This window comes from Stenella coeruleoalba (genome assembly GCF_951394435.1).
Source record: "Stenella coeruleoalba genome assembly, chromosome: 4".
Lineage (NCBI taxonomy): Eukaryota > Metazoa > Chordata > Mammalia > Artiodactyla > Delphinidae > Stenella > Stenella coeruleoalba.
The window spans coordinates 143,182,964-143,197,910 of NC_137149.1; the positions used below are offsets into that span (position 1 = coordinate 143,182,964).

Consider the following 14,947-nt stretch of genomic DNA (forward strand, 5'->3'; position numbering starts at 1 on the left):
GTGCTCTCCTCCATGGCTCCGAAGATTCCCCCTGCCCAGCCCCTGTCTCCGCCATTGAAGGGGCTTCCTGGTGTGTGGAAACTGTTCCTCCTTCACAGCTCCCTCCCACTGGTGCAGGTCCTGTCCCTATTCTTTTATCTCTGTTTTTTCTTTTTTCTTTTGCCCTACCCAGGTACGTGGGGAGTTTCTTGCCTTTGGGGAAGTCTGAGGTCTTCTGCCAGCATTCCGTAGGTGTTCTATAGGAGTTGTTCCACGTGTAGATGTATTTCTGATGTATTTGTTGGGAGGAAGGTGATCTCCATGTCTTACTCCTCCAGCATCTTGAAGGTCCCCCCCAACTTGCTATAAACATTCTAAATGACATAACCATATTCTGTCTTTAAATTTTGTTTTTGATTTCAGGATGGAAATAAACATAAGACCCCTAAAAAATAGTTCCAACCTGGGACACAGTAAATAATCAGGGACCATGCAGCAAAAGTTGGGGTTGACTCCCCCAAATCCTGCACAACTGGCCACCTAAGCTCAGATGACAAACCCTATACTTATCCTGCCTTCATGTCTTTTCCACAGCTATGCCAAGAATATTAGCATTCTATAGCTCCTTTGGGTTAAGGCCAATGTGAAGATACCTCTTACCCAGACTAGAAAGACATTAACTTAGACATTTTCTTATCTTCTACCTATGGATTCATTGCATGTAGAAAACTAGAATTTAAATATGTGGAATATAGGACATGTGCGTTTGTTTCATTGAGTGAACTAAATGTGAAAATAGTTTGTAACTAGGACTCCTGGGTAGCTTGATATCACCAAGGGGAGGAAGACATGAAAAGAGGGAGGAGAAAAAGTAAGGAACACTAAAGATTCATTTCCCTTATACCACACTAAATATAAGACATAAATGGCTATAATGATAATATTGATGACAGCCACCAGGCAGAGCAATGGAAATAATAATCACTTACACGTGTATGTTATTTCAGAGTTTGCAAAGAGCTTCCCTACTTCAGTGGCTCCCTTTGACATTGGAATTGTTATTCCCATTCTATAGAAGAAGTTTGGAGAGATTAAGTAATTTTCTTAAAGTAGCATTTAGGACTTGGCAGTACTAGGGCCCAAAGCCAGACTTCTCATTTCTAGTTTGCAGCCTGTTCTGCGAGACCATGTGAGAACCCTGGATTCTGAGTCCACAGTGCAACATTCTAGTCCTTGCTCACCTCTTAAGTCTTGCACATTTAGCCAAATAATTTATATTCTTCAAGCTTCTGTTTCTTTATAGCTAAATATTATCTACCCTCCTTTTCTTGTTGGATAAAGTGAAACAGTATACAAGAAAATCTTTTATACACTGTGAAATGCTCTATAAATGTGAGGAAGGTGTAACTAAGCCCAACTTAATGACTGATATTTCTAGGGGCCTCACCTCAACGTATCCTTACAGTTTTTCCTCCCTTTTGTCTGGAAGAACAAAGAGTCTCCTTCTCTTCAAAGTTAAACCTTCCACCTGTGCTTATATGAGACCAGCAAATATTTATCAAGGGCTTACTGAGAGTCTATTGCCTCACTTAATGTCCATCATGATTTTACAGATAAAGAACTGAGATTCCTAAAAGCTGAATAATTTACCCAAGATTATGCAAATTAAGTATTAGAGTCCAGGAAGTCCCATTTCAGAGCCTACGTCTTTAATCACTGTGCAATATTGCCTCCCCAATGACTCAGGCAACTTCTTTGTTTTCCCCCATTTCAGTTATCTATTACTGCGTAACAATCCAGCCCCAAATTAAATGGCTTAAAACCAGTCCCCCTATTTGCACATGACTCTGCAATCTGTACTGAGTTCAACTGGGTCATTCTTCTGTTGACTTTGTCTGGAGTCACTCATGAGGCTCCAACCAGCTGGGAGCTTAACTGGGGCTGAACCATCCCTTGTGGTTTCTCATCCTCCAGGGTTCTCTTCAGGTGGCTGCTTATCATTCAGTGGTCTGGACCAGCCTCTAGTCCGAGCATTTTTATAGCATGGAAGATGGCTTCCACAGGAGGACAAATCCCACTTTGCAAGTGCTTCCCAGGTCTCTGCTGGCATCCTACTTGCTAATGTCCCTTTGGCCAGAACTAGTCACAAAACCAAGGGCAAAATCACAGGGTATGAAACCCAGGAGGTGCAGGTCCCTGGAGGCCATGATATTTACCACGTCTCCTCTCTTCCCATCTATCTTCTCATTCATTACTTATGTTTCCCCCTCAGCATAGAAAAGACTTAGAGGACCACATCTGAATACAAGTAAAAGTTTCCTGTGACTGCATTTCCCCTTTAGCTACCATCTCCATCTCACTCTCTTTCCTTTCATGGCCAACCATCTTAAGAGTGGTCTACACATACTGTCTTCACTCCATTACTGTCTATCTACTCCCCAGTCACTGGAGACTGGCCTCTACCAGCACTGCTGCACCAAAACTACACTCCCTCAACTCTACAGTAACCTCTGCATTTCCAAATGCAGTGGAGAATCTCTAGACTTGTTTACTTTGACCTCTCTGTAACATTTAATGTTTTCTTTTTCTTATGCGACTCTCCTTTCTCTCATCCTTTGTGTGTTTAGTTCTTCCCATCCTCTAACGGCACCTAATGGTCTTCACTCACCAGCGTTCTGGCTCCTGTCCTCTGTTCTACTCACTGTATAGCTTTTCATGCGAAAAACACTCAAACTATACCTTTAGCCCCAAACTCTATGCTTACCTCCAGACCCATTCATTTAAGTATATCTCTACTCAAATCCAACAAGTCCAAAACGAATCATCATCTTTCCTCTAAAACTCTTATAATCCCTTATACTTGTATTACCACCACCCTTTACCCAGTTGCCCAAATTAGAAATGTGATAGCCCAAGACTCGTCCTTCGCTTCTTCCCACAGTATACAATTTGACATTGAGTCTTCTCTGTTCCGGCTTTAAATATTTCTCATAACTATCCAGTGGTATACTGGCAAATGTTTAGCTACCAGCTTTTGCAGGGGGTGGGGGATGAGTAGCATTTGATGATTTCCATGGTGTAATCCTCCCACCATGGTTGATTTCAAGCTACTAATGTGACATCACTGAATAGAATTGGGAAGAGAAGTGCATTACCACACATTATATAGTATTTCCACCTACAGATACAACAGGCATAAATAACTTCAAGAGAGTAGTAGCAGTAAAAGTAGTAAAATAAGTATAAAATGATGAGTTTTGAGTATTTATTTCTTTTGTTTTTAATATAACTAAATTGTAAGTGTATATACTTTAATTTTCAGTGATGGCTTTGTTTAATAGCCAGCTCACCAAATTCCTGGAAATTTAACAACTGGCTCTCATGAGCCAGTACAAGCTGGATCTATCCCCCTCTTTTCCGTTCTCAAGACCAGAGGCAAAATTTAAGGCTCTGACCACCGGTCATCTTGATATTGCAATTTCCTCCTAGTAAGTTTTTCTACTCATCTGTCCCCCACATCGCTGTCCCAAGGACCCTTTCTAACACTCAGATCTGATTATATCATTCCCCCACTTACAGTCATTGAAGACCCATAGCTTTTCAACTGGAACTTAAAATTCCTAGTTTAATGCACAGAGACTTGCCTTGTTTTGAGCCTTATCTCCCTCTGCTTCACCCTCTAACACCCTAGCAACTCAAACATATGCTGTCTTATGACTCTGGACCTTCCCCCATGCTGTTTCCACCCTCTAGATTGCCCTTCCATCTTTCACACAGCTAACTAGTACTGAGTGGTTTTTCAGATCTCAGGTTAAGAACTCCCTCCTCTGAAAGTCTTTTCTATACAGTGGCAGTAGAGAGTACTGATTAAGAACATGGACATAAAACCAAACAGCTAGGTCTCTAATGTCGGTTCTGCCACTTAACTGAGTAACCTTGAACACGTTACTTAACCTTAGTTTCCTTACTAATAAAATGATGAAAATAAAGTGCTACCTTGTAGAATTGTTGGGAAGATTCAAAGAGTTACTATGTGCAAACCCCTCAGAACAGTGCCTGTAACTTAAGCCCTTAGGACTCAGTAAATGTTAGCAACATTAACTACCTAACTGTAAATGCTTCTTATCTGTATTTCCACAGCATTATGTACATACTCATCACATGATACTAAATCACTGATTTACTTGACTTCCTCGTTTGTAACTCTTCAGACAGGAACCATGTAGCCCTGTGCTTAGGCAGTGTCTAGTAAGTGCTCAATAAATGAATAAGAGAGTAGATGAGTGATGCAAGCTCTGGCCAACTGGGCACATGTTTCTTTTTGACTCATTCAGCTGCATTAGAGTTAAGAAAGTGAAGGGAATTTGTGAGATCCTATGATCAAATCAAAGGGAAATATTTTCTCAAGTTTAATTAGCTATACATAGTGCTATAAAAACTAAAATCAGAAGGAAATTAGTTTTAAAACCCACAATGCTTTTGCTGATTTTTGCTTCCTCTTTATGTCGTTACCATTTATAAGAAATGTGGTAACGGTGTCTTAGCCTAATTCCATTGTTATTTGTGATGAATGTAGGAAAGACTCCTCAAGTTAAAGGGAGCTTTGGTAAATGTGTGGGCAAAAGAGACCCTAAATGTCCACTGAAAAATTATTCTGACCTCACAGCAAAAATTAAATTCTATTATTTTCTGAGGCTCTAAGTTGTTTATCTAAGAATCGCAATTTGACTTTTATGGAAAATGAAAAAAGAAAGAAGAAAGATGTATTGAGCATCTCCTAGGTATCAGGCATTTTTACAAATACTATTTCTTCTAATCTTCACAAAACTGAATTAGATGTTGTATTGGGGTTCTCCAGGGTGGCAGGGAATAGATATGTGTTTATGTTTATATATAGAGAGAGACTGATTATAAGAAATTGGCTCATTCAACTATATACACTGATAAGGTTCCATAATTTGGCCTCTGCTAGCTGGAGACCCAGTAAGCATGGTGATCTCATGTAACTGTGCAGTTCTAGTCTGAAGGCCTGAGCACCAGGAACTGATGGTATATGGTCCAGACCAAGGGCAGGAGAAGACCAATGTTCCCACTCAAACAGGGAGGCTGAGAGAGCAAATTCTCCCTTATTCCAACTTTTTGTTGGCCCTCAACAGATCTGATGAAGCCCACCCGCACTGGAAGGGCAATCAGCTTTATGCAGTCTACTGATTCAAATGCTAATCTCTTCTGGAAACACCTTCACAGACACATCTAGAAATAATGTTTAACCAGATACCCGGGCATCCCACAGGCCAGTCAAATTGTCGCATAAAATTAACCATCACAGACGTTATCCCCATTTTCAGATGGGGAATCTGAGGTTCAGAGGGTTAAGTAATTTTCCAAAGATTACATGGATGGCAAATGTGGGTTCAAGTTCAAATACATGTGTTTCTAATGGCAAAGCACCATGTTCCTTCTACTAAGACAGTAATTCTAAATCAGGTGACTGTGCCCTCCAAGGTCACTTGGCCATGTCTAAAGACATTTTTGGTTGTCATAACTGGTGGGGATTGAGGGACTTGCTACTGACATACAATGGGTAGAAGTTAGGGATGCTGCTAAATGTCCTACGATGCACAGGACGGCCCTCACAACTGAAAATTATGCAGCCCAAGATGTTAACAGTGCCAAGATAAAGAGACCCTGCCTGAAACTATACTATATTAATGGTTTTCCAAAACAGTAGACAAGTAATAATATGCTGATCTAAAATATAAATGACTAGAGTTCCATAAACCTAATACATACTGGTGAAAAGAGTGAATGAACGTTAAATTCTAGATTATGATTTATTTTAATAGCCTCATCTACCTTGGGAAGAATAAGTGATGGGTACATGGGAAAGTACTTTGAAAAGGGAGACAATTTCTAGGTCCAGACAAAAACAAAATATTGTTCAACAAAAGAAACATAAGTATTATTCAACACAAGAAACTGCTACTTGGCTCAGCTATGAAGAATATTTACCTTGTCATAATGTCAAATAATGATTTAAATAAGAATTGTGATACAATTATTTTAGGAAGAGGGGGAGGGGAAGGAGGAGAAGAAGAGTACTGTGTGCATGTGTGCGTGCATGTGCTGTGTGTGTGTGAAGTGAGAGCTGTTACAGTATTAAATTAGTTGAATAATGTTAAATATTAAGATATTTTTAAATACCCACTTGAGCATTTATTTAAAAATATTGAGTAACTAGCAGAAGAAATTCCTCACTTTCTTTATAAACATCAAAGTAATATTTAAAGCTGTATGGATGTATTTATATATAAAGCTATGACTCTAAAAAATCATTTAAAAAGTCATATTCTAGTTCTGGGAGATCCAGAGAATCTCTATTAAAGAATAAAAAGTGTACCCCTAATCCCAGTCAGAGTTCAGACTACCAGGCTTAGGGATACTCTGCAAGAAAATGTAGACAGCCCACTCTTTTAAGAGTTCATGTGGAGGCCAATTTACTCAGCCTCCCTGAGCCTCACTTGTTTCATCTCTAAATTAAATAAGTTCATTTGGAACTAATTAAACTCAAATGCATGGCAAATAACAAAAATGAGACAGACCAGGTACAACTGCCAGCATCACTTATAGATGATGGTCTCAACTCAGATCCAGCCAGCGGTTGCCATAAAGACATAGTGGTGCTAAGAGGCTCAATGGTTCAAGAGAAACTACAAATCTGAACTTTCACATGAAAGCTCCAGATTTTAGAATGCTAGTTTAAAACACACAGTGCCTGCCAAACCCAACCCATCTGCAAGGCACCACCAGCTCACAGATTCCCAATGTGCGACCTCTAAATTAGTGAACATGGATGGCCCCTGTAGGGCAGTGCAATGTCTCATTTCTAAAAGTCTCTATTGAATGTATGAGTTTCTCCAACACCAAAGAAGCAGTTTGCTTAATCCAAACCTGACCCACTATATTACTTCACTTTGTGACTTTTGCATTCACTGTGAACACTCACAAATCTTCAGAACCAAGATCTGCATAAAGCCTTTATCCAAGAAAGCACAGTCATCAACAAAGCTAGGTGGGCTTCCCTGGTGGCGCAGTGGTTAAAAATCTGCCTGCCAACGCAGGGGACACGGGTTCGATCCCCGGTCCGGGAAGATCCCACGTGCCACGGAGAAGCTAAGCCCGTGTGCCACAACTACTGAGCCTGCGTGCCACAACTACTGAAGCCTGCGCTCTAGAGCCCGTGCTCCGCAACAAGAGAAGCAACCGCAATGAGAAACCCGTGCACCGCAACGAAGAGTAGCCCCCGCTCGCCGCAACTAGAGAAAGCTCGTGCACAGCAATGAAGACCCAACGCAGCCAAAAATAAAAGAAATAAATTAATAGAAACAAAACAAAACAAAGACACGTTCTGCCAAACACAGCTGGGTCAAAAAATCAAGGAGTCATTCTCAGAGGGACATGATTGGGTAAAAACTGTCATTAATCGGTCTTTTCAGATATGTTAGTCCACAAGGACAACAATTGCCTTTAAATACAAAGGACAGTATCAAGCTCAGTATTTGCTAAGCAGAGTATCTTTTAATCTTTTACAAGGAAATTTTACCCACTACTGCTAATTATCTTCTTGGTTTACAGGTCTAGAAAAATGAAGTCTGTGATTTTTTTCCTATTCATTTTGGAAACTGCAGTTGCAATCCCGGTAAATATCCTTTCTTCTATTGTTACATCTCTCCTTCCTGATACTCAATTTAGAAATCCTCCATTTAAAAGAAAATGTTCTTCAGCTTGTGCTATTTACTTAGTAGCATGTTAATCATATCACTTGTGAGATGCTTTTGATTTTATATAGCCCTAAATTTTTAAGAAATAAATCAGGGACCACCCTCCCTAAATAAATAAATAAATAAATAAATAAAATGTTCTTATAGAATGGTTTGAAGTTCTCTTTTTTAATTTTTTTATGTTTATTGGCGTATAGTTGATTTACAGGGTTGTGCTAGTTTCAGGCGTACAGCAGAGTGAATCAGTTATACATATACACATGTCCACTCTTTTTTAGATTCTTTTCCCATATAGGCCATTACAGAGTACTGAGTAGAGTTCCCTGTGCTGTACAGTAGGTCCTTATTAGTTATCTATTTTATATATAGTAGTGTGTATATAAAATCAGTCCCAATCTCCCAATTTATCCCTTCCCCACCTTAGCCCCCTGGTAACCATAAGTTTGTTTTCTACATCTGTAACTCTATTTCTGTTTTGTAGATAAATTCATTTTTATTTTAATCAAATTATTTTTTTCCCAAGCAAGGAATGAATGACTAGTAAAAAGGAAATAAGGTACTTAAAAAAAATATATTTCTTGGGAATTCCCTGGTGGTCCAGTGGTTAGGAATCCATGCTTCCACTGCAGGGGGCCCGGGTTCGATCCCTGGTTGGGGAACTAAAATGCCGCAAGCCGTGAGACACAACAAAAAAAAGGTCGACAAAAAATATATTTCTTTAAGAGCTAACAGGTTCTACAAGATACAAGTACGCAGCTGAAAGTGTTGACTAACAGTCTATTAGCCAGGGAATATGCCCAAATACCAAAGAGAACAGGAAGAAATAAATTCTCCTATGGAAGCTCACCAGGCTAATATGAAAAATCTAAGAAATTAGTATGAGAAATCTTGGAGCAAATACCCACACTCGCCAGCAGCATTTTCTTCAAGATCAATACATACTGGCTGAGAAATTCTGAGTCTATAATGAAAGCAAGACCCAATAGGCTAGGGACAGGAAATGATATGGTAACCACAAATCCGCTCCTAACTCACACTTGGGGGTAAGTCCAAGCAAACATGCTGAAAGCAGACAGGACCAGAACTTTCTTTTCTTCACAGCCAGATATACTAGCCCCACCATTTACACTGCAATAAATCAGCCACACGCAAATCAGATCATCTGAGACCATGTCAGCAGCCTCAAAATACCTGAAAGTTGTCTTTGTTGATTTAATGGGACCGTAGCTTGGACGATCATTTGGATATCTCCCAAAGCATCCGTACCATCCTTAATCAGACTAAAGGATTTGTGCCATTTTTTCCTTTTCACCAAATGGATGAATCAACCTCCCTGAAATAAACAAAGCAATTTATCTCTTGTGCCTTCTCTCCTTCCCTCTCTACTACGTCTAAGAGTCTGTCCTTGCTTTTGTTGTTGTTTAAAGATTTATTTATTATTTATTTATATATTTTATTTATTTTTGACTGCGTCGGGTCTCAGTTGCAGCACGCGGGATCTTTCTTTGTGGTGCACGGGCTTCTCTCTAGTTGTGGCGTGCAGGTTTTCTCTTCACTAGTTGTGTGGTGCGCGAGCTCCAGGACACGGGGGCTCTGTAGTTTGCGGCACATAGGCTCTAGGTGAGGCGTGTGAGCTCAGTAGTTGCTACACGCAGGCTTAGTTGCCCCGCAGCATGTGGGATCTTAGTTCCCTGAGCAGGGATCGAACACGTGTACTCTGCATTGTAAGGCAAATTCTTTACCACTGGACAACCAGGGAAGTCCCTGTCCTTGTTTTTTGGAAAGCTTCTGGTTGACAGATGTGTCAGCAAGGATAAACACCATGCCACCCAGACCAAGTAGTTCTTAGAAAAAAGAATTTGTGAGCACTGCTAAGAATCATGCTTAAGTAACGAGGAGCTACTCCAGCTGTAATTATAAATTCTCCTCTGAAATTACAGAAGTGGAATAATTAATATGTTCAGCACAGAAAGAAGTTCCCACAGGACCATTGTTTTCTCTTGAAAATGCGGTTTGCCCTTGCAGCTGTTGCCACTATGTAAACAAGCATCAAAAGGGTCTTTGAACTAAATGTTTGAATGACACGCCTGCATATAGACATGTTCCAGATGTTTCCCTGCTAGGAAAATTTTTTTCATAGACTCAGTCCCGTGTTAAAAAACTAAGTATCGGGCTTCCCTGGTGGTGCAGTGGTTGAAAGTCCGCCTGCCGATGCAGGGGACACGGGTTCGTGCCCCGGTCCGGGAGGATCCCACATGCCACGGAGTGGCTGGGCCCGTGAGCCATGGTCGCTGAGCCTGCACGTCCGGAGCCTGTGCTCCGCAGCGGGAGAGGCCACAGCAGTGACAGGCCTGCGTACCGCAAAAAACAAAAAAAAAACAACAAAAAAAACTAAGTAGCTTCTCAAAGGATATACCTGTTAAAAATCTTGTATCATTTTCCCTGCCTGCCTGAATTCTCCAGAAATAAGTGAGTTCTGTATGGTTCGGAGAAACCACACAGATTTCCAGAGGGTATGTTGTTACATGTGGAGAGAATAATGAAACAGAATTTCACTTTCTGAAAATTTCTGGAAGATAAGCTGCTGTGTTTCTGAAAGATAAGCTGTTGCCTTTCTTCCAGCTTGCTGAGGGGGAGTGGAGGAAGAAGGATGCAGAGACAGGGAGCAGTTCTCCATTAATAAGCAGAAAGTCTCCTCCACTATTGTCCTCCATCAGGCCCCTGCCAGCAACTTGCCAAACTGGCCACTGTTCTTTCTCCATGCTCCTCTTAAAAATGGCTTCTCTGGAAATTTTTTCAAATATGATTATTCCTTTTAGTTGAAAAGGTAATAAGAAGCAAGAGAAGAAACCACATCTAAAAAAAATCCTGGGGGTGGAGGGATGAACTGGGAGATTGGGACTGACATATATACACGACTATGTATAAAATAGGTAACTAATGAGAACCTACTGTAGAGCACAGGGAACTCTACTCAGTGCTCTGTGGTGACCTAAATGGGAAGGAAATCTTAAAAAGAGTGGATATATGTATACGTATAACTGATTCACTTTGCTGCGCAGCAGAAACTAACACAACATTGTAAAGCAACTATACTCCAATAAAAATTAATAAAACAATATAGGACTTCCCCAGCAGTCCAGTGGTTAAGACTCTGCCTTCCAATGTAGAAGGCGTGGGTTTGATCCCTGGTCAGGGAAATAAGATCTCACATGCTGTGGGGTGTGGCCAAAAACTAACTAACTAAATAAATAATAGAATAGAATAGAATAGAATAGAATAGAATAAAATAGATAACCAACAAGGACCTACTGTATAGCACAGGAAACTCTGCTCAATATTATGTAACAACCTAAATGGGAAAAGAATTTGAAAAAGAATAGACACATGTATATGTATAACTGAATCACTTTGCTGTACACCTGAAACTAACACAACATTGTTAATCAACTATACTCCAATATGAAATAAAAACTTTAAAAAAGTAATTTATATTTCACTTTAAAATTAAATCAATCAATAAAATCCTGTACTCCATGACTTTCTTTACACTATATAATCAGCACTACAGGAACTGGTAATGGAGTAAAGACAAGTCAATTCAAATAAAATCTGAGTTTTATACTTACACCTGGACCTGTCTGACATGAGTGTTCACAGTATCTCTAATAAAGATCTGTGATGAATACCTGCCTAAGATATCAGACAGTTCATATTATTACCACTGTGTGATATTACTACTAGCTATAGTAATTTTTCACTTGGGTTACCCCTTAAAATTCACAAAATGTCTTGTATACATAGCCTTACCTTGATATTTCTGCTCACCTCACCTTGAGAGATGAGAGAGTACAGATGAACAATTTGTCAAACCACCACACATAGTAAATAGCAGAGTCAAGACTTGAAGGAAGGTCTCTTATCTCTACGTCCAGTTGTTCAACTTCTCCATCATGTATCACCACCCAGCTCTTCATCTATGCCTCCAGTCTTGCTAGAAATAGAGCTATTCCTGTAAAGGAAATAATACTCCATAGCTGTTCAGCCCTACTAGACTTGGTGTCCTGTTTCATACAGTTTTTCAATTAGTTCAAGATTAAATTATTTTTTTACTACATGATTTCCTGATGAATATAAGACTGATAGAGTTAGGAAAGTACGCAAATATTGAATAAAGGGTTTATAACTTTTCCTGCTAATTATCAGTGAGTACTTAAAAGTTAATTTAAGAAAATGCACAGTGCTATAGCCTATGGTTAATTTGATTTCAACTTTATGCTAAACAACATTTTTCAAAATTATAAAGTACAAACGCTTTGTAAAAGTTTGAAAAACACAGAAAATAATTCCAAAAATCAAAGGTTGCTATTATTGAAATCATTTTGGCCCTATCTTCCCCCATTCTCTGCATATATAACTTTTTCTTCATCATGATTGGGATTTTGTTTTCACTTAAGATTATATTCTGACTATTTGCTTGTATCTTTAAAAATTCTAGAGAATATCTTTTAACTGATGTATAAATGAAATATATTACTACTAACAATGATGACAAGAAAAAAGTAGCTAGAAATTTTTAACATTTAGGCATGAATAACAAACCAGTTTTTAATTTTTTTCAGACACAAGCAAGGTTCCTATCTGATCATTCCAACCCAACTGCTGATTCCTTGAGTTCCTTCCAACAGGCTGAAATGTTGGTAACATCTGAGCACACTGCAATCCCCACTGTAAGGGCTGAAGATGCAGAAAATGAAACTGAAGTATCCATAGAAGACCATCCCACTCATAAGGTAAAAGTAACATGGTTATACTAGTACAGACTTTTGTCTCTCAAGGTCTCAATTCTAAAGCGTGGTCAAAGAGACTACCTGATTCACTCTAAGTTTAATTTTTTTAAGATGATGATCACATCAACTGCCTCCAATCTCTAACAGAATTGTGAGGATTAATGAGTTTTACTTCTTGGGCTGAAGTGCTACATAATTGTTTTATTTCAAAAAATTCAAGTTCAGGTTAAACTTGTAGCTATCGAATGTGAAGAACATCAAAAGTAAGTTTATAAGACATTATGTGAAGAAAAAGAATGAAGAAATATTCAATGTTGGCTTATGAATTGTAAATATGATGTAGATATGACATAATCATTTGTTTCAAGGATAAACTTTTTTCTTTTTAGCCTGAAAAATCTTCAGTACTAAAGTCAGAGGAGGAAAACCATGACCAGTCAGCAGATCAGGACCAGAGTTACAGCCAACACCTGGGATTACAGGATCAAGAGGAAAGTGAAAGTGACTTAATTGAGAATTTGGAGTATACACCAACTGAAGGTACACTGGACCTTAAAGAAGATATGAGTGAGCCTCCAAAGGAAAAGCTCCCCGAAGGATTCCTTGGTCATGATGTTAGTCCCACTGTAGATTCTAATCAACAAGAAAGCATCACAGAGACAGAGGAAAACCAAGAACAACCTATAAATGACTCACATCCTCAGTTGAACGGGAGCAGCAAACAGAGCCAAGACCTAAGTGTTCAAGGAAACCAAGAGCAGGGTCCAAATATCCCAAATGGAGATGAGGAAGAGCCAGGTAAAATTGGTACCCACAATGATAACCAAGAAAGGGAGAGAGAAGTTCCCGAGCAGCATTCTACCAGCAATCAGGAAGAAGACAGTACACAGTCTGATGGTATTTTGGAAGAGTCCTATCAACCAACTCAAGTAAGCAAGATGCAGAAAGATGAATTTGAACAGGGTGGCCAAGAACAAGAAGAGGAAAACTCCAATGCAGAGATGGAAGAGGAAACTGCATCAAAAATCAGTAAGCCCAATCAAGATAAAGAATGGCAGAGCCGAGAAGCACAGCCTGGCCTTGAAGTTATCAGCAACCATGAGGAGATGGACAAAAAGACTCTTTCTGAGCCTTTGCTGGTGGAGCCTACGGATGGTAACATCATGCCCGGAAATCATGGGACTGATGATGACGGCGATGATGGCCCCAGGCACAATGCGAGTGAGGAGTACTTCAACCCAAGCGAGGCTTTCCTGGAGAATGAAAGAGCTCAATCCAATTACTATCACATTAACTATGAGGAGCAAAGAGAAAAAGCACGTGAGAATGAGAATGTAGATACCAGCGAACCTGTAGAAAACCGAGGGGTGAGATTGTTTACAATGATGCTTGTCCGATAAAGTGGTTAGCTTTTCAAAAAATAGCCATGACCTTTCTCTGTGCTCCTGCAATCCCTTGTGCTCATCTCTTAGTACATTACTAAAATATATTATAATTATTTATTTTTCTCTACATCTCCATCATTAGTCTGAAAATGCCTGTTTTATTTGGGTTCCCCTAGAAGCATATCCTGGATTTTAGTGCAGTTTGTTTGAGAAGTTCAGGGAACAAAGGAAGCTAATCAACGGTACATAGTTAAAGCCATGGAAAGCACATTCCTCTGGATTAGCCCCTTTGGAGAGTGAGGGACCTATGGCTTTTATAGAAGCTGAGGATTACTAGGAGAGGTGTGAATTCCCCAGCACTTCCAGTCTGTCCTTGGGCAGGCCATATAGAGTGTCGTGGTTTTCCAGGCACAGAGATGCAGATACCGGCAGTTGAACGTCCCTGGCACTAACTAGAGTGGTAAATTCTGATAGATAAGAGGGATGGGAGGCATGACAACTGCTGCTCTCATGCCTTGATAGCAGGTGCCAGGTCATAGTCAAGTTGATCACCAATGTCTAGCAAAATGCCTCTAACATAATAACGTAAGAGATCCAGCAATGTTTATTGATTTAGCTATAAAGGCAAAGAACAAAGACTTCAGCTACAGCTTTTTGAAGCAAACACACACCAAAATGATAATCGGGAAACAGCAACAGGGTGAGGGAAGGGAAGAAACATATTGCAATTTGGTTGTTTAATCATTTGGAGCTTTCATGCAAAACTCTGGCAGCCACCCACCAGGAGCACGTAGCACAGCTTTTGGTGGGCAAGGTGAATACTAACTTCGATTCCTGAGAACTCTGCTGCCATTCTAAGGCAGGAGTTTTCTTACATTTTAGAAACCTGGTAAGAAACGTTTCCCAATAGCGTCACAGAGATTACTAATGTAATCATGTCTTAACTATAGAATCACATGGTAATACCACATTTCTACTGTTTTCCCAAACCAAAGGGGAGGTTCCAACTTCG

The 14,947-nt window shown here is 39.7% G+C and overlaps 1 protein-coding gene across 2 annotated transcripts in view; it reads left to right on the forward strand.

Annotated features, from left to right (window-relative positions):
- Positions 1 to 14,947, forward strand: part of SPARCL1 (SPARC like 1) — a 54,004-nt gene that overhangs the window by 21,330 nt on the left and 17,727 nt on the right. For both annotated transcript variants that reach the window (XM_079920311.1, XM_079920310.1), the window contains 3 exons: positions 7,615 to 7,678; positions 12,383 to 12,553; positions 12,940 to 13,917. In XM_079920311.1, the coding sequence (XP_079776437.1) occupies positions 7,615 to 7,678; positions 12,383 to 12,553; positions 12,940 to 13,917 (1,213 nt within the window). The remainder of the gene's footprint in view (positions 1 to 7,614; positions 7,679 to 12,382; positions 12,554 to 12,939; positions 13,918 to 14,947) is intronic.